This window comes from Dermochelys coriacea, chromosome 8 (assembly GCF_009764565.3).
Source record: "Dermochelys coriacea isolate rDerCor1 chromosome 8, rDerCor1.pri.v4, whole genome shotgun sequence".
NCBI classification, from domain to species: Eukaryota; Metazoa; Chordata; order Testudines; family Dermochelyidae; genus Dermochelys; species Dermochelys coriacea.
The window spans coordinates 102,895,938-102,912,863 of record NC_050075.1 but is presented as its reverse complement, the minus strand read 5'-3'; the positions used below and the strand labels follow the sequence as shown (position 1 = coordinate 102,912,863).

The window sequence follows — 16,926 nt, the reverse complement described above, 5'->3', positions numbered from 1 at the left end:
CCTTTGGCAATGACATTTGACACATCAGGATGGGCTATGGGCCAGCATTAGTGTGTCTCCTGTCTGAATTGACACTGGCAATGTTGGCATGGGACAGATATCTGTCTAGTAGCGAACGTGCCTCGTAAGGAAGAGGAAGGCATTGCTCAGGCTGGGGGCAGAGTGTCTGGCATCCTATACATGGGGACTACAATGAAAGCTCCCTCCTGTGCAGAGGGCTAGCCCAAGACCTTTGCATCAGGGTTTGGCTAAAGAGGGACCATTTGTACATAGTCATTTTGGGGACTAATTTACCATACCCTAAGATACCCTGCAGTGTAACGATCAAAGCAACTGACTCTGGACAAAGGCAAGAGAGTGAAAAATAACTTGGGTCTGTACCACAAGTGCCAAGTCGATTCCTAGCTTCCTCTTGCTTCAAGGTGGCATCTCTAAATGAGAATTAAGGGAGCGTCTCCCTTTCCCATTTTTTGTCCCCAGAATACACAACTGGTTCAAGGTGTCCCTCGTTTATTTTTAAGATGGAAGGTAAATGCTGACACTGCAGGGCAAGGCATTTCTGGGCCTTCTCACCTGTCTCCTTCCTGCACTAGGATAAGTGGGAACAGCTGATCGCACCGGAGAAGTCGGTGGAGCTCTTTGAACATGTCAGCTTGATGACTCTCGATAGCATCATGAAATGTGCCTTCAGTTACCAGAGCAACTGCCAGACGGACAGGTCAGTACCGGGTGCTCTCGGGTCCTCATGGAAGGCTGCTATTCATTGGCCGTGAATAAACTGTGCAAGTTGCTTATGACTGGTAAATTTATCCCACCTTCATTTTAAAAGTTCTCCAACAGTCCATTAGTTTAATGGGCGGAATGCACAGGAATCCCGCCTCCGGCTGCCAGTCACTCTGTTCCAGAGGTGACTTTTACATTTCCCAGAGTTTTATACAGTGTCAGCATGTACATTTTCTTCTCAGCAGATAACTCACAGCAAAGATTCTGCCTTTGCCAGAGTGTCTCTGGGGCTCCCAGGAGCGGATGCGTTATTGAGACCACTGCCGCCTTTTCAAAGGTTGCAATATTTGCTTCCCTCCCTCCTTAGGCAGAGAGGAAGGATGATCTTGCAGTTCAGGCATTGGACGGGGATGCGGGACCTCTGGCTTCAATTTCCAGCTCTGCTACAGAGTCCTTTTGTGCCACTTAATCTCTGTGCTTCAGTTTCTCATCTGTAAAAGAGGAATAATAATTCTCCCTTTCTCCTACCCTTTGACTGTCTTGTTTATTCAGACTGTGTATTTCCCTGCAGCATGGTCCAGTGTACTGTGTCTTACCATATATGCAGACAGGGCCTAGACCAGAAGATCTCTGATCTTGCATAAGGCCTTCCGATGCTATTGTATTATAACTAATAGTGATAGCGCACTCCTTCCTGGTTGGTATCTGGTTGAATATATGGAGTCCTGATGTATTTGCCCCTCCCTTCTACTCTTGGTCACCATCGTCCACTTTAAAATCTTGTTCAGCTGCTCCCCCATGTTACATTACGGTACTAACATTGCTCATACTTCGGAGAGAGATAACTGTTCCCCCTGCAACGACAGTGCTGCTTTGTAGCCTGTGACCAGGAGGTGCTGGGAAGTCATGGTGTCCATGGGTGAAAGTGAACAGGGACTACGTGCATCACGGCATACAGTATTTGATTTCCTGAAAGCAAATCCCTTCTGTTTGTCCCTCACCTCCAACCACAGGGAGAATTCCTACATCAGAGCTGTCTTTGATCTCAGTTACTTGGTGCAACACAGGCTGCGCATCTTCCCGTATCACAATGATCTCGTTTACTGGCTCAGCCCTCATGGCTTCCAATTCAAGAAGGCCTGCCAGCTCGCGCACCACCACACAGGTACTTCCCAACACCCTGGCCTTTGGTTTCCTGAATCCTTTGTGCATTTCAGGTGTTTAACAGCAGCCATCACAGCACCTGACCAACATGCTCCAACCTTCTTCTAAAAGGCTAGAGCTGAGAGAGTAGTGCAGACTACCTGGCCCTTACGCTCTCCGGCCTCAGTGCCGAGTCTTCAGCCAGGGGTCCAGTTACTTGTCCGATGTACCATTTGTTTCTCATGATGTGAGCACAGGGCAGCTAGGAACCAGACTGAGACCCAGCAACTCGTTTCACATTGACTAATGAATAGCCATCCTGGGGTAACAGCTTTGGGTGCTGACTCATGCCCGGTCTGCACTGGAATTGATCAATGACCTTTTTCTGAATCCTAATTGTGCCATATTGTTCCTGGAGTGTAGTAAATGGGGTTGGTGCAGGTGCTAAGGTAAATGGGGTCAGGATAGGAGGAAATCTCCACTCCTGAAGTCCTCCTTCTAACAGATTTTGCTGATGCACAAGGGCCCATCTCTTCAAAGGTATTTAGATGCCTAACATCCATTGATTTCAATGAACACCAGGAGTCTAAATCTGAGGGATCAGGTCTACATACTATGGTAACAGAGTGAGTGCTACCATGTTCCCATAGGCCAGATGAGGGTCGGTGCAGTTGAATGGCCACCCCACTTTGTGTTTGGAGAGCACGTAGGCAGTCTCCAGGGCTATAGTGCTCTACCGGCTGTAGCTGAAAGGTGTACTTCAACCGTTTTCTAATGCAGACAAGGTGATCAGGGAGCGGAAGGAGTCTCTCAAGGACGAGCGAGAACGTGAGAAGGTCCAGAAGAAGAGGCACTTGGACTTTCTGGATATTCTTCTCCACGCCAAAGTGAGTTATGGAGGAATGCGTGTGCACTAAATACCACCAAGCAGGGGGTACGTTCCACTGGGCTTCACCACCAGAGGCCTGGGTGATACTAAGTGAACTGCACCCCTGTGCTGAGAGCCAGCACAGGACCTACGCACCACTTAGGCCCTCAAATGAGGGCTGAAGTGATGCATAAGCCTCATGGCTGGCCTATTGCATAGAGTGAATATCACCTGGTGACTAAATAAAATATTCCCTTTTCTCATCCTACTGAAAGTTGGGTGGGCCTCCAGACTTTAGCTGCAGGGCCCCCCGTAGAGAAAGTGAAAAGAGAAGTTAGTCCCCGTGCTCAGTTAGTCACCAATCAAGCATCCAGATGTAAATCTTACTTCTTGTCTATAACCTTCTTTTCCAATCTGCAATAATTGATTCAGCCCACTAGGGAGCCCCCTTGCTTCAATTTACCCCTCTCTAGCATAGGCAGGCCTTGCTCCCAAGTCTTCTTTCCCGCTGTCATTTCATAGCGCTGGAGAGTGAAAATATTCTCTTCTCCCTTCCTCATGGTTGCTTGCTGGAAGCTCCTGGAGTGGCATGTATCTACACAGAAGAGTAGAGCAGGCAGATGTGGTGTTTAGATGTTGCTTGTAATTATTAGAATTGGGAGCACTGACTGTTGGGAGTCTGGAAGGACAGGAAACAGAAAGGAGGGAGGAGGAGTTGAAGAGGCTGAGGGAGAGCTACTGAGGGTGCAGCAGCAGCTTGGAAAAGAGGTTTCCATTTTAAAAAATAAAGTCCTGTTGACGTTTGTTAGTACCTTGCCTGGCTACTACAACAGCAGATTAATTTTTACAGGGGACATAACTCCTTTCCCCGGACAGGTGGCATAACTTGGACTAAAGAGGAAATATTAAGAAAAGGAAATGTAGATGTAACCCACACACCTCCTGGGTGTGGTGTTCTCTACCATCTAGTGGCACCGTGCCCACTTAGAGAAAGATATTAATGAGTCTGCTCTACAGCCTTAGCTAACAGCCAGTTGGCTTTTAGCTCATGCTGTACAAGCTCATGCACTAAGTTCCAGAGGTCCCAGATTTGATCCGGCTCACCAATGACCAGGGTCTGTCGGCGTTAGATAGAGACAGCTGGTCAAAAGTTGGTACAACTTCATGGCAGTCAATTGGCTAAGGCCAGAATGAATTTGGCCCTTTGGGCCTCCAGAACAGTCTCTGCAGGAAAGTGGGAGAGCATGTTTCCTGGAGATAACCAAAGAAGTGTGCTGTAAGGAACGATTCTCCACTGCTCCTCCACAAGAGGAGCCAACCTGCCTCTTCCCATCTCTGAGCCAGGGCGAGGCAGCAGGAGTTGTGCATGGGCACTGTAACAAAGAGATTTTGGATTCCTGCCTGAACTGGTTGGCCTAGCCATAGCTAGCATGATGAGTAATTCCTACTGTTGGATTCATTTGTGCCACTGACAGTGTCCATGTGTTGTTAGGATGAAAACGGAGCTGGATTATCCGATGAAGACCTACGTGCCGAGGTGGACACGTTTATGTTTGAGGGTCATGATACCACAGCCAGTGGGATCTCCTGGCTCTTGTACTGCATGGCCCTGCACCCAGAGCACCAGCAGAGATGCAGGGAAGAGATCAAAGAGATTCTGGGAGACCGGACTACTATCCAGTGGTGAATCTCACATTTTTGTATTTATTTGATTCCACCCTATCAATATTGTTACTAGGTGATAACATATTAATAAATGTTGGTTAGAAAGCCAAGGTGCTCAGGGCCTAGTTTTCAGAGGCACTGAATACACAGTAGTTATAACTTCATTTGATGTAGTAGATGCTACGCCCTTCTGAAAATTGGGCCTGCAATATCTATATCAGTGGTTCTCAACTTATTTATCATAGTGGGCTGCACATGCAGCCCACAATGTGTTACCTGGGCTGCAGGGGCCGGGTAGCAGGGCAGCAGCAGCCCAGACCCTGATCCTGGACTCCCACCATGCGGGGCCACCTGGCCGGCCTGTAGCACATTGCTGAGCTGGGCTGCAGCTGTGTGGTAATTGGGTCACATGCAGCCCAAGAACCTCTGATCTATATTTAATCTAGTCCGTGTAACTGCAGTTCAGTGCAATATGTTACCCTCAAATTAAGTCTGAGCAAATGTAGGGAAAATTATAATTCCAAATCACAACCAGAGATGTGCCGGATGCAAACAGTGTGTATGCTTTGTGTACAGCTGTTGCTTGCTAAAATAGCTGTACTGGGAATATCTGTATCACTCACTCACACGCTTACCTTTGGGTCATTTCAGGGATGACCTTGGCAAGATGACTTACAGCACCATGTGCATTAAGGAGAGCCTTCGCCTTTACCCTCCGGTACCTGGAATATCCCGACAGCTCAGCAAACCCATCATGTTCCACGATGGACGTACCTTACCAGAAGGTTTGTACATTCGGCTTCCTCTTTTCCATTAATTTTTAATGGTCAAATTCTGCGCTCAGCTATAGAGATACAACTTCCATTGACAGCCATGAGAGTTAGAATCATAGAATATCAGGGTTGGAAGAGACTTTAGGAGGTCATCTAGTCCAACCCCCTGCTCAAAGCAGGACTAACACCAACTAAATCATCCCAACCAAGGTTTTGTCAAGCCGGGCCTTAAAAACCTAAGAAACGGAGAGAAGGATATGGCCCACCTCTAAATAAGTTATACGCCATTAGAAGAGTAAGCATTTATATAAAAAGGTGCAGACATCACCCTCTGGTTGTCAGAAGATGAAGTGCAGTAAGAAGAAGGTGATTAGAATCAAACTGTTGGAAACCAATTGAATGAATTCCGACGCAAAAATCTTCAGTCAAATTTTTGACTGCTCTAATATTGTTAAGAGCGGAGACTTAAGTCCTTTAGAAAGGGATACTCGATTGCTCTAGGGACTAGTGTTGGGTAATGGAATTGCAAGTTTAGCCAGCTGAAAAACAACATATGACATTTGTGAGCAAGAATGATTTGTGACCACTGGTCATGTGCCTATATGAAATGAATCAGTGATCTAAGTTCAATGAATAGATGCTACGGCCAGATGGGACCATTGTGATCTCCTCATCTGACCTTCTGTATAGCACAGACCAGAGAACTTCCCTATCCCCCAAATAATTCCTAGAATAGATCTTTTAGAAAAACATCCAATTTTGATTTTAAAATTGTCAGTGATGGAGAATCCACCACAACCATTGGTAAATTGTTCCATAGTTACTCACTGTTAATTTATGCCTTTTCACAGTGGATGGGTATCAGATCACACAGAAACCCACCACAACTGAAACACAACTGAAGAGAGTAGAGATGGAATGAGATCTTGGAGATTAAACTCCCTCCAGGCCAGTACTGTGAAACTTTGGCTCAGGGGGCAATTTACGCTGTTGCTGCTGCCTTGGAAATTTCTTATCGGTGGACAAACAGATTTCTTTCTGCAGGATAATCAGGCCAGCACCCTGCCCTAGTTCTGAACTTTGCACAATATTTGCTTTAAAAAAGAATGAGGAAAGTTGGACTTTGCTCTCCTGTATCCATTGCATTTAGTTTGTCCCTCTCTATTCATGCCAGATTCTCAATTATTCACGTCAAAGTGTGTAGTGTGAAATTTACCCCAGGCCATGTGCCAGAACAAGGTGTATGCCTCATTTAAATCCTAAAAAATAAGGATTAATTGGGATGTGAGTGGTTCATGAGCCCTTCTGCACAGAGATGAACTTCACCCCCTACTGTTTAAATACATTCATTTCTTGGTTTATCTTATACTAGATGATGGTTTTATAGTTTAATGCCTGACAATTTTCATGCTCACGGAGGATCCAGTAACCTAAACAAATTGGAATGGGATGCTGCTCTACAGTCACAAAAGGGATATCATGGGCTCTCCAGAGCTGGGGTGTCCTGTGGAGCAGGCTTACCTTAATTTAGTTTTCTGTAAAATAATTTTCAACTCAAAATGGCCACCTGAGTGTTAAAGACCATAACATAATAGTCTTTCACAGATCTAACCAAACTATCAGTGTTAGGCCTATGACCAGCCCAGGTTTTAGTCTTAAATCAGGGAGACAGAGCCTTCCCTGTCACTGCCGCACCCAGAACTGGCCTTTGAAAGCAGCAGCCAACCCTTTTTATCTGTCTTCCTGGCCCCTGATTGGCCCCTGCCTGCTCCCAGCCCTTCTAGCCTCACTTATTCATCCAGCAGCTAATCCTGGGAGGCCTCTCTAGGCAACTCCTGGAGGTCTGAACTCGCTACTCTTCTCTTCTGAAAGGACTGCTTCATAAGGCAGGATTGTCATGGCAGCAGGGCCTCCAGCAAGGGGCAGCAAACACCTAGTCCACCCTGTCAGAAAGAATCAGCAGATTTTCACCCTGTTGACTTGTTCTTCTCCTAAACGGGTACTGAACAAGTGACATTTAATTTGGCAAACAAATCAAATAGAAATCCTCTGACAGGGTCTGATCTAAAACCATTGACTTCACTGGGTGTTATATCAGGCTCCTAAAGCTCAAGAGAATATGTGACTGGCCCCTTGTGAAAAGCAGTCATTGAAGTCCAATGTCTCCTCAAGCTGGAATTTACACTCCTGCTCAAAGTGTAGACATACCCCAAGAAAGAACTATTCAAAACTGCCCTTTTTTCTTCCAAGCCCATTGTCATGCTTTTAAACACGCGCGAACTGAATTTTACCACATCTGAGTGAAATGATCCCATCTTGACCTACAGACGGACAGACAAGACACACAGATTATTTTGTACTGAAGCTCCACTCTTCTGATCAGCGAGTGGGCTGCTAAATCAGGGGCTGGGAAAGATGTTGGTGCAGCAGAAACTTGTTGCTAATTTCCACCTCCTGGCCACTTAAGCAAGTGTCAAATGTAGACAGATGGAATAAAATGGATTAAGAACAAATGAATTATTATTATTATACTCGGAGGGTGGTGAAGCACTGGAATGGGTTACCTAGGGAGGTGGTGGAATCTCCATCCTTAGAGGTTTTTAAGGCCCAACTTGACAAAGCCCTGGCTGGGATAATTTAGTTGATGTTGGTCCTGCTTTGAGCAGGGGATTGGTCTAGATGGCCTCCTGAGGTCTCTTCCAACCCTAATCTTCTATGATTCTATGAAATAGTAGGTACTTACATCCCAATTCCTGTTCAAAGATTCATAGGAGAAATGGCAAAACTTCTATGGGCTTCAGTGGGGCCAGGATTTCATCCATAGACTAAGGCCAAAAGAGACCACTGATCACCTAAGCAGGTTTCCTGTGTAACACAGGCCATAGACTTTCCCTCTGTAATTGCTGCATCAGTAAACATTTTCTCCCCTTTGTTTGCTTTACAGGCTCTTTGGCTGCAATAAGCATCTATTTAATTCACAGAAACCCCAGCATATGGAAAGATCCGCTGGTATGTTTTCTTTTGTCGTTACGAGACCCTTTCCGCTGCAAGCAGTGCATTCAATGTATGTATTTTAGTAGATGAGCTAGCACTTTTAGTAGCTAAACACCTTTGCACACAGACCCCTGTGATTGAAGCTTGTACGCTGCACAGGTTTCATGCACACTGTGTTGTGACTTTCCTGGCTTTGTCTCCCCAGATGGGTGGGTGGCATTGATGGGCTATTTCTACTTCACAAAAACATGCCCTGCCCCCCCCAACCCTACTGCCCCCCCACAAAAAAGTCCACAAGAAAATCCATGTGCATGGGCACACAACCCATGGAGTCGGGACACCTCGGTTTAATCCTGGCTCTGCCAATGTCTAACTCCATGGCCTTGGAGAAATCCTTGAGTCAGAGACCTTTGTCAGCAATTAAAGACACAGTTAGGGGAGAGCAGTAAAGGGATTTCACAAGTCCACCTGCCTTCTCTGTGTTGATTGGGCATTTCAGGAAGCGTCTTCTAATGGGTGGATCTCTTAAAGCACTTACACAATAGTTATTTGCACATCTGTTCCATCTTTTGATCTGAAGATCTCCCAGAGAGTCTAGACATATTAACAGGTTTCAGAGTAGCAGCGTGAAGTGAGCTGTAGCTCACGAAAGCTTATGCTCTAATAAATTTGTTAGTCTCTAAGGTGCCACAAGTACTCCTTTTCTTTAGACATATTAATTAAACCTTCTCACACCTTGAAGTAGGGGCACCTAGAGTGAGCATCCACTTTTCAAAATGTGGGCCCTGACCTTTCTGTGGGTGTCAGCTTAGCCAAACAGAAATTGGCTTTGGTAACAATCTGTCCTGGTACCTCACAAGGGCACTGGAAGGATTAATTAATTGTTTGCATTGCAATTCCTCAGTTAATGTCCCATAATGTACAAATTGTTGATTATTATTAATTGTTTTTGGAGACACTCCACCCCCAATTGAGAGATGAAGTCCTTACTCAGATTAATAAAATAATAATTGACCTCCGTGTGTGTCACTAGCTTGTTTTGAGCTGCAAATCGAGTTGAGCTTTCAGACAGGCAAAAGCCCTCAGGGAAACTTTCTCCGTGATTCTTACATCTGGTGAGTGGCTTTACAATGCTAGAATCCCCATTATACAACTGAAGGGCTGTAATTTATGAAAACAGAGACATCTAGAGGCAGGTGGCTAACTAAATAATAGCCATGATCCTCAAAAGTGAGTAGTGATTTTTGGGTGCTCAACTGGAGATACCTAAAGAACATAGGACTGGAAGGGACCTCCTGGGACAGAGTCCAGTCCCCTGATTTTGTAGGCAACTCTGTCATCTAATCCCATCCATAAACATATCAAGCTCCAGCCTCAAAATTAGGGTGTGTGCCCCACTGCTCCTGTTCGGAGGCTGTCCCAGAACCTAAATCGGGGCGGGCAAACTTTTTGGCCCAAGGGCCACATTGGATTCTGAAACTGTATGGAGGGCCGGGTAGGGAAGACTGTGCTGCCCCAAACAGCCTGGCCCCGCCCCCTATCTAACCCCCACCCACTTTCCGCCCCCGAATGCCCCCTCAGAACCTCCAACCCATCCAACCCCCCCTGCTCCTTGTCCCCTGATCACCCCCTCTGGAGACCCCCCACCCTAACTGCCCCCCCCAGGACCCCACTCCCAATCTAAGCCCCCCTGCTCTTTATCCCCTGACTACCCCCTCCAGAGGCCCCCCGCCTCTAACCACCCCCCCAAACACCCCACCCCCATCTAAGCCCCCTGCTCCTTGACCCCTGACAGCCCCCTCCAGAGCCCCCCTGCCCCCTAATCACCCACCAGGATCTCACCCCTATCCAACCCCCTGCTCCCTGTCCTCTTTCTGCCCCAACCCCTCTCGGTACTCCCACACCCTATCCAACGCCCCCATTCCCCATCCCCTGACTGCCCCCCGAGACCCTCTGCCCCTTATTGAACCCCCCTGCCCCGCCCCGGCCAGGCCAGGCCCCCTTACCATGCCACCAGACACGCTGCCACGCTGATCTGTCAGCACGTGCAGCCCCCCCCCCGAGCGCTGCTCGCATGGCGCGCTGAGGCTGCGGAAAAGGGGGAACAGTGTGGGAGGGGACAGAGCAGCCTCCCCAGCCGGAGCTCAGGGGCTGGTTAGGACGAGCTCATGGGCCGGGCCGTAGTTTGCCCCCCCTGATCTAAATCCTCTGATGTCTGGACACCTTCTTCTCATTTCCAGCCCGAATTTGTTTATGGAAATAGATCCCCATTTGTTCTTGTGCCAAGATTGTGCTTTATTTTCAATAGCTCTTTCTCCCGCTCTAATTTACCTGCTTCCCCATTTTAATCCAATGTATTTAGAGAACAATCAGATCCCCTTCCCAGTCTTCATTTTGCTAGGCTAAACAAGCAAGCTCTTTTAATCTCCCCTGGTTAAACAGGCCCTCCATTCCCCCGATCACCCTAGCAGCCCTTCTCTCCACCTGTTCCAATTTGAATTCATCTTTCTCAAACATGCATGACCTGAGCTGTCCACTATTGCAGATGAGGTTTTACCAGTGCCTACTACTGGCATTAATACATCTCTCTCTCTCTACTGGAAAAACCTTGCCTGATACATGCTAGGTGCCACAAGTACTTCTTTTCTTTTTATAGTCTTACTGTGATTGACTAAGGCAACCTGGTCTTTCTCCTCCCGTTTCCAACTGATGGACAGCAGAAATAGTCTAAGTGCATACCCTTGAACTTTATACTATTAAATTTCATCCCATTTCTATTACTTCAGTTCTCCAGTTCTACTTGTATTGGCTCCCAATTTGGGTCATCAGCAAGTTTAATTAGTACAGTTCCTTTAAAGGGACCTGACTTTCAGAGGGCAGGTACTTGACCCTTCCTGGGGTTGAAGTGGGGAAGAAAGACACAGATTCTCAGGCCAGAAGGGACCATTAGATCATCTAGTCTTATCTCCTGCACACCAGGACCTAGTAATTCCAATATCAAGCCCTCCATTTCTATCGGAGCTAGAGAAAGCTGTTTAAATCAAGATTGCATACCTATTTAAAGGCTTCAGTGATAGAGAATCCACTGTGTCCCTTGTTCAGTCGTTCCATGGATAAGCAGTGGCGGATTAGCCACTGGGTGAATGGGACCTGTGCCCAGAGGCCCTGGCCAATTGGGGGTTCCTGGAAAAATGGGTGCCCCCTGCACTCCAACCCGCTGCGTCTGTCTGGTGCTCCAGCTGGGCAGTGGGGTCAGGGTACGAGGGCTTATCCTGCTTAGCCTGCCTGGCACTCCTGAGGAGTGGGCAAGGCCCCCACGCCCTGACCCCGTTCCCCAGCAGCAGTGTAGGGGGGACTGCAGGTGGAAGGGGTAGGGAGGGACCCCCACTTGCTCTGGCCCAGGGCCCCACAAAATCATAATCCACCCCTATGGATAAGCACCCTTGCTGTGAAAGATAAGTTGTGCCTTGTTTCTTGTCTGAATTTGTCCAGCTTTATCCTATAAAGGAGTCTCAAATTGGGCATCCAGAAGATAGACACCAAGGCTACTAGTTGCTTCTGAAAGAATTGACCAGTAGTTTTGAAACTGAAACGATCATTGTGGTTTGTTTTTTAAATGAACTCTTTCATTCCAGGTGTTTGATCCATGGAGATTTTCTCCAGAGAACATCTCTGACAGACATTCTCATGCCTTCCTGCCTTTTGCTGCTGGGTCAAGGTGAAGTATATTTTAATTTAAAAAGTCAAAGGGAAGAAAAGAACCACCATTGTTAAATGTGATTTAGCAGATGTTTCTATTTGTGTTGCAAAAGCACTTAGAGACCCCAGCCAAGAATGAAGGTTGGGCCCCATTGTGCAAGCACAAAGGAACAAATGAGCCCTGTCCCAAAGACTGACAATCTTAATATTTTCTATCAAGTTGACATCAGTTATTATCTATATTCTGGTAGCACCCAGAGGCCCCAGCTAAGATCCTGTACCATCGTGCTAGGCAGTCATGTACCGTCACCCACAGAGCTTATAATCTAAATACACAAAATGGGAAAGTAGCATTATCCTTATTTTAGACACTGGGAACCGAGGCACAAAGAGATTAAATGACTTGGCTGGGATCATGCAAGGAGTCTACCCCATCTCAGACAAAGAAATTCTCATCTGCTCTTCTCCTCTGATACCTCCACTTGCCCAAGTGAACCCATCCCATCTCCTGATCTCTCTCGTGCCCACTCTCATCCCCTCCCTTACTCTCCTTCTTAACCTCTCACGGTCCTAGGGCTTTTAGAGTCATAAGGCTCGGCTACACTTGCGAGTTATAGTGCAATAAAGGAGCCCTGGGTGCACTAGCTCACTCCCCGTCCACACTGGCAAGGCATATAGAACGCTCTGACTCCACGGCTACAGCGCTGCTGGTACTCCACCTCGGCGAGAGGAATAACGCTTGTTGCGCCTTGGCTACAACACCCGGGCATCAGTGTGAACGAGGTGTTGCATTACTGCGCTCTGATCAGCCTCCGGAAACGGCCCATAATCCCCTTAAGTCAAGTGGCCACTCTTGTCACTGTTTTTGAATCGCTGCAGGAATGCGGATATGCCCTTTGAAAGCTCCGTTTCTGACAGCCGACTGCTTCTTTGCTCCGAGACAAAGCAACCATTAGTGTGGAATGGTGTGTGAGAGAGAGAGAGGTGCGGGGGAAGGAGGGGGTCTGCTGCTGTCTGAACTTACAAGACAGCATGCTGACATGCTCTCAGCCCCCCAAAAACCCACTCTCTCTCCCCCCACATACACACAATGCACTCCCTGTCACACTCCACCCCCCCCCCCACCCATTTGAAAAGCATGTTGCAGTCACTTGCATGCTGGAATAGCTGCCCACAATGCACCGCTCCCAATGCCGCTGCAAGGGCTGCAAATGTGGCCATGCCAGTGTGCTTGTAGCTGTCAGTGTGGACACGCTGCAGCGCTTTCCCTACTGCGCTCTACGAAGGCTGGTTTAACACAAAGCGCTCTACATCTGCAAGTGTAGCCATGCCCATAGAGTTTAAGGCTAGAAGGGGCCACCAAATCTTCTATTTTGACCTTCAGTACATCACAGGCCACCATCATCACACAGCACTAACAACCGAAATGAGATCAAAATATTACAGTCGACAGGAGACTAGATGTGGGAAGAGAGAGATCATACAGAAACTGAGAACAGAAAGGGAGAGGGAGAGAGAGAAGAAAGCCGAGCAGGAGCCTGTAAACACAGTATGACCCTGGAAAAAGCTAGTGAGAAAGATTTGGGGTCTGGTGTTAGCTAGAGAGACTTTGGGCTTCTAAGATAAGAAACTTCTCCTTTTATTTTTGGTTCTTTCTGTGTTCAGAGACACGGGACTTTGTACATTCCTTGTAAATAAACAAGATAGATACCAAAAAGAAAAGGAGTACTTGTGGCACCTTAAAGACTAACAAATTTATTTGAGCATAAGCTTTTGTGAGCTACAGCTCACTTCATCGGATGCATTCAGTGGAAAATACAGTGGGGAGATTTATAGACACAAACAGAGAACATGAAACAATGGGTTTTATCATACACACTACCCATTGTTTCATGTTCTCTGTGTGTGTCTATAAATCTCCCCACTGTATTTTCCACCAAATGCATCCGATGAAGTGAGCTGTAGCTCACGAAAGCTTATGCTCAAATAAATTTGTTAGTCTCTAAGGTGCCACAAGTCCTCCTTTTCTTTTTGCGAATACAGACTAACACGGCTGCTACTCTGAAAGAGAGATACCAGACTCCATTAATTTCTGCTTCCAACTGGAACATTCCCAAGGCCCCAAACTTTGATTGCATCAAGAAGGGGCAACATAAGAACAGCCATACTGGGTCAGACCAAAGGTCCATCTAGCCCAGTATCCTGTCTTCCGACAGTGGGAAATGCTGTTGCCCCAGAGGGAATGAACAGAACAGGTAATCATCAAGTGATCCATCCCCTGTCACCCATTCCCAGCTTCTGGCAAATGGAGGCTAGGGACACCATCCCTGCCCATCTTGGTTAATACAAACATAAATATGAACACTGAGTTTGAAGGAGACCATTGATTACTAGCATTGGCTACAGGTACCCAAGGGAGGAAACAGGTGCCTGAAATCCAGTCAAGCCTTCAAGGTCATAAATCATTGATATATGGGGGAGTGTACCTTAGTCCTGATCTAGTGGGGGAAATACTGCAAGATTCCACCATAAGGCAGGGCAAAGGCAAGAGGCCTGTCCCTGAGGGGCTGCACACAGAGACCAGAAACGGGACAGATGGGCAAGAGTCTTACAGGACACTCTGGAACTTTATGGAGGGTTTTAGTAGAACATATGTGAAAGACGAGTGGTTGGTTAAGTCTGAGAATAGGCTGGATACATCAGGCAGGTAGTATGTGAGTCTCAGCTACTGGAACTGCTGAGTAGCCATCTGTACTACAACTCTGTCTGTCTGGCAGAGTAAGAGAACTAAAGAAAACCATAAGTAATGGCTGGTTTTGGGCGAAAGAGATATAAAAGAGAGGGTGAGCTATGGAGAGAAGTTCATGCGTTTTGCTGATACAGGCCCAGCTTCTCTAAATTTTCTTTGGGTCTCTTTTCTCAGGAACTGCATCGGGCAGCAGTTCGCCATGAATGAGTTGAAAGTGGCTCTTGCCCTGACTCTGCTCCGCTTCAAACTCTCACCGGATCTGGCCAACCCCCCCATCAAAATATTTCAGCTCATCTTACGCTCCAGGAATGGAATTCACCTGCACTTGAAGAAAGTCCTCTGATGCCGATATTGCACGGTGCTAAGTGCGGGAAAGGGACCAAATAGATAACATGGTACCATGTGAATCAGACCAAGGAGTTAGTTAGAATAGACAAGCTTTTGGGCCCAAGATCTTCACCCCCCTTCTTCTGCCACCGTCAGCCAAAGTGCCCATTTTGACCTGAACTGATGTGTCATAGGTAGTTGGTTCAACAAAAGGCATGGATCTTATTGCACAGTAGGATTTTGTCTAGCAAGTGATCCCCCTGGAACATCTGCCCCTGTTCTGATCTTGCCTCTTTACGTCACTTCCCTGGCTTCCTGTTGTCTTTCAACCAGGGATCCAGTCCAGCACCCAATTAAGCCTTTTCCTTGACTGCAATGGGCATTGGATCAGGACCCAAAGTTCTAGCGTCTCTCTTGCAACTCTGACTGCTTCCTACTATCCATCTAGCCTAAATTTCCCTCCTAGTTACCTTTGTGGTTCCTTCTTCCACTGTCCATACCTTCTACAATGCCTGCATATGAACCCCTCCGTCCTCACTCAAACCCTCCTTATGTTGCACTTGCAAGAACAGGCCAAGTATTACTGACCTTTAATCAATGCTTATTAAAAAACTTAAAGTTTGGACTGTTGACCTCTGGGCAAACTGCATTATCTGCATCTGATTAAGACTGGAAAGCTGCTCGGGACAGTGTCTGTCTTCTGTGTTAATAAATAACTAGTTATTAACATAACAACAGCTTTATTGAGTTATTAGTGACATTTATAGCTAAACCGATCAAACAGGAGTACCGCAGAAAACACCTTAGCAATAGGGAAGGAAAAAGCAGCTAATGTAAATTGGTATAGCACCATTGACTTCAATAGAGCTATGGTGATTTACCGGGTCTAAGAATCTGGCCCACTGTGCAAGAGAAATGTGTGCAATGCTCGGTGTCAAATCCCATGAACAACAGGACAAAAAGTGATTCAAATGCCTTAAAACATAATTAAATTTAAAAAAGCAAACCACCATCATAAAATTCAAAGCGCTAAAGCAAACAGAGTGTGTGTGTGTGGGGGGGTGACAAAACACAAAAAGCGAAGTGACAGGCAATAGTGAAGATGGAACTGACAGGTGCTATCCTGAAACACATTTGGTGGGGTGGGGGGAAGGTTTCAGTGTTTCTTAAAGGCTGGATCTAATTCCCATTGACCTCAGTGGGAGCTTTTCCATTGACTTCAGTGAAAATTGGATCAGGCTCTAAAATGGTAAGAGATGAATGAGGATGATTGTCAAGGCGATTGTGTTTCATAGTCAAAGGCCAACCACAACAAAGGCAGGAGAGCTCACCAATCTCAAGTGTGATTTTGGGACCCCCAGTAGTCTGTGGATTGTAAGCGCACCTATCCCTTGGGTACGAGGACTCAGCCATGGCTAGAACCCACCTTGCGTCATCTTCATCAATCCACCAGTGTAACTGATGCAGAGTTGTGGGGAAACAAAAAATCCCCTTGGTGCCCATACCTCTCTTTAGGCCTCATTTAAAACAGGCTCTTCAGGTTTCCTGCAGGGTAGGGCAGGCTTTTCAGATACACTCAGCACTGGGCTAACTCCCAGCTCTCACTGGAGTTTGATCATTCATGTCAATGGGGACAGAATGAGGCAAATACTGAGAGCTTTTAAAACTCCCACATGGAGTGCTGAACCTCTATTGGTCCCAGTTTGCAAGCACTAGTTAAGTCAGTCTGTATTTAGCACTATACAGCCAGCTTTTTCTCCGTTGTCCAAAGTGTAGTTAGCTCCTTTTAACTCTTTTCCTGTTTGATACGATAAGTTAATTTGAAAGTAAAGAGCCCCAGATCATGCCCAGCAATATCACGAACAGTCCAGACACCAAATGAGTAACCAAAGTTCAGAACCCAGCATTTGTTGCCCAAATGCAAAAAAAGAAAACATGGGTGTGACAACATAAAGCAATTCCCCTGCTCCCAGTGTAGAGTGCAG

General features: G+C 46.7%; 1 protein-coding gene across 1 annotated transcript in view; it reads left to right on the top strand.

The window, feature by feature from the left end:
• The window catches only part of LOC119859994 (cytochrome P450 4B1-like), a 30,532-nt gene extending 15,061 nt beyond the window's left edge, over window positions 1–15,471 (top strand). The window contains exons 5-12 of the mRNA XM_038412991.2: window positions 594–718; window positions 1,737–1,888; window positions 2,647–2,753; window positions 4,227–4,417; window positions 5,051–5,184; window positions 8,117–8,181; window positions 11,802–11,884; window positions 14,789–15,471. Of these exons, the coding sequence (XP_038268919.1) occupies window positions 594–718; window positions 1,737–1,888; window positions 2,647–2,753; window positions 4,227–4,417; window positions 5,051–5,184; window positions 8,117–8,181; window positions 11,802–11,884; window positions 14,789–14,957 (1,026 nt within the window). The 3' untranslated portion in view covers window positions 14,958–15,471. The remainder of the gene's footprint in view (window positions 1–593; window positions 719–1,736; window positions 1,889–2,646; window positions 2,754–4,226; window positions 4,418–5,050; window positions 5,185–8,116; window positions 8,182–11,801; window positions 11,885–14,788) is intronic.
• Window positions 15,472–16,926: the final 1,455 nt, after the last annotated feature.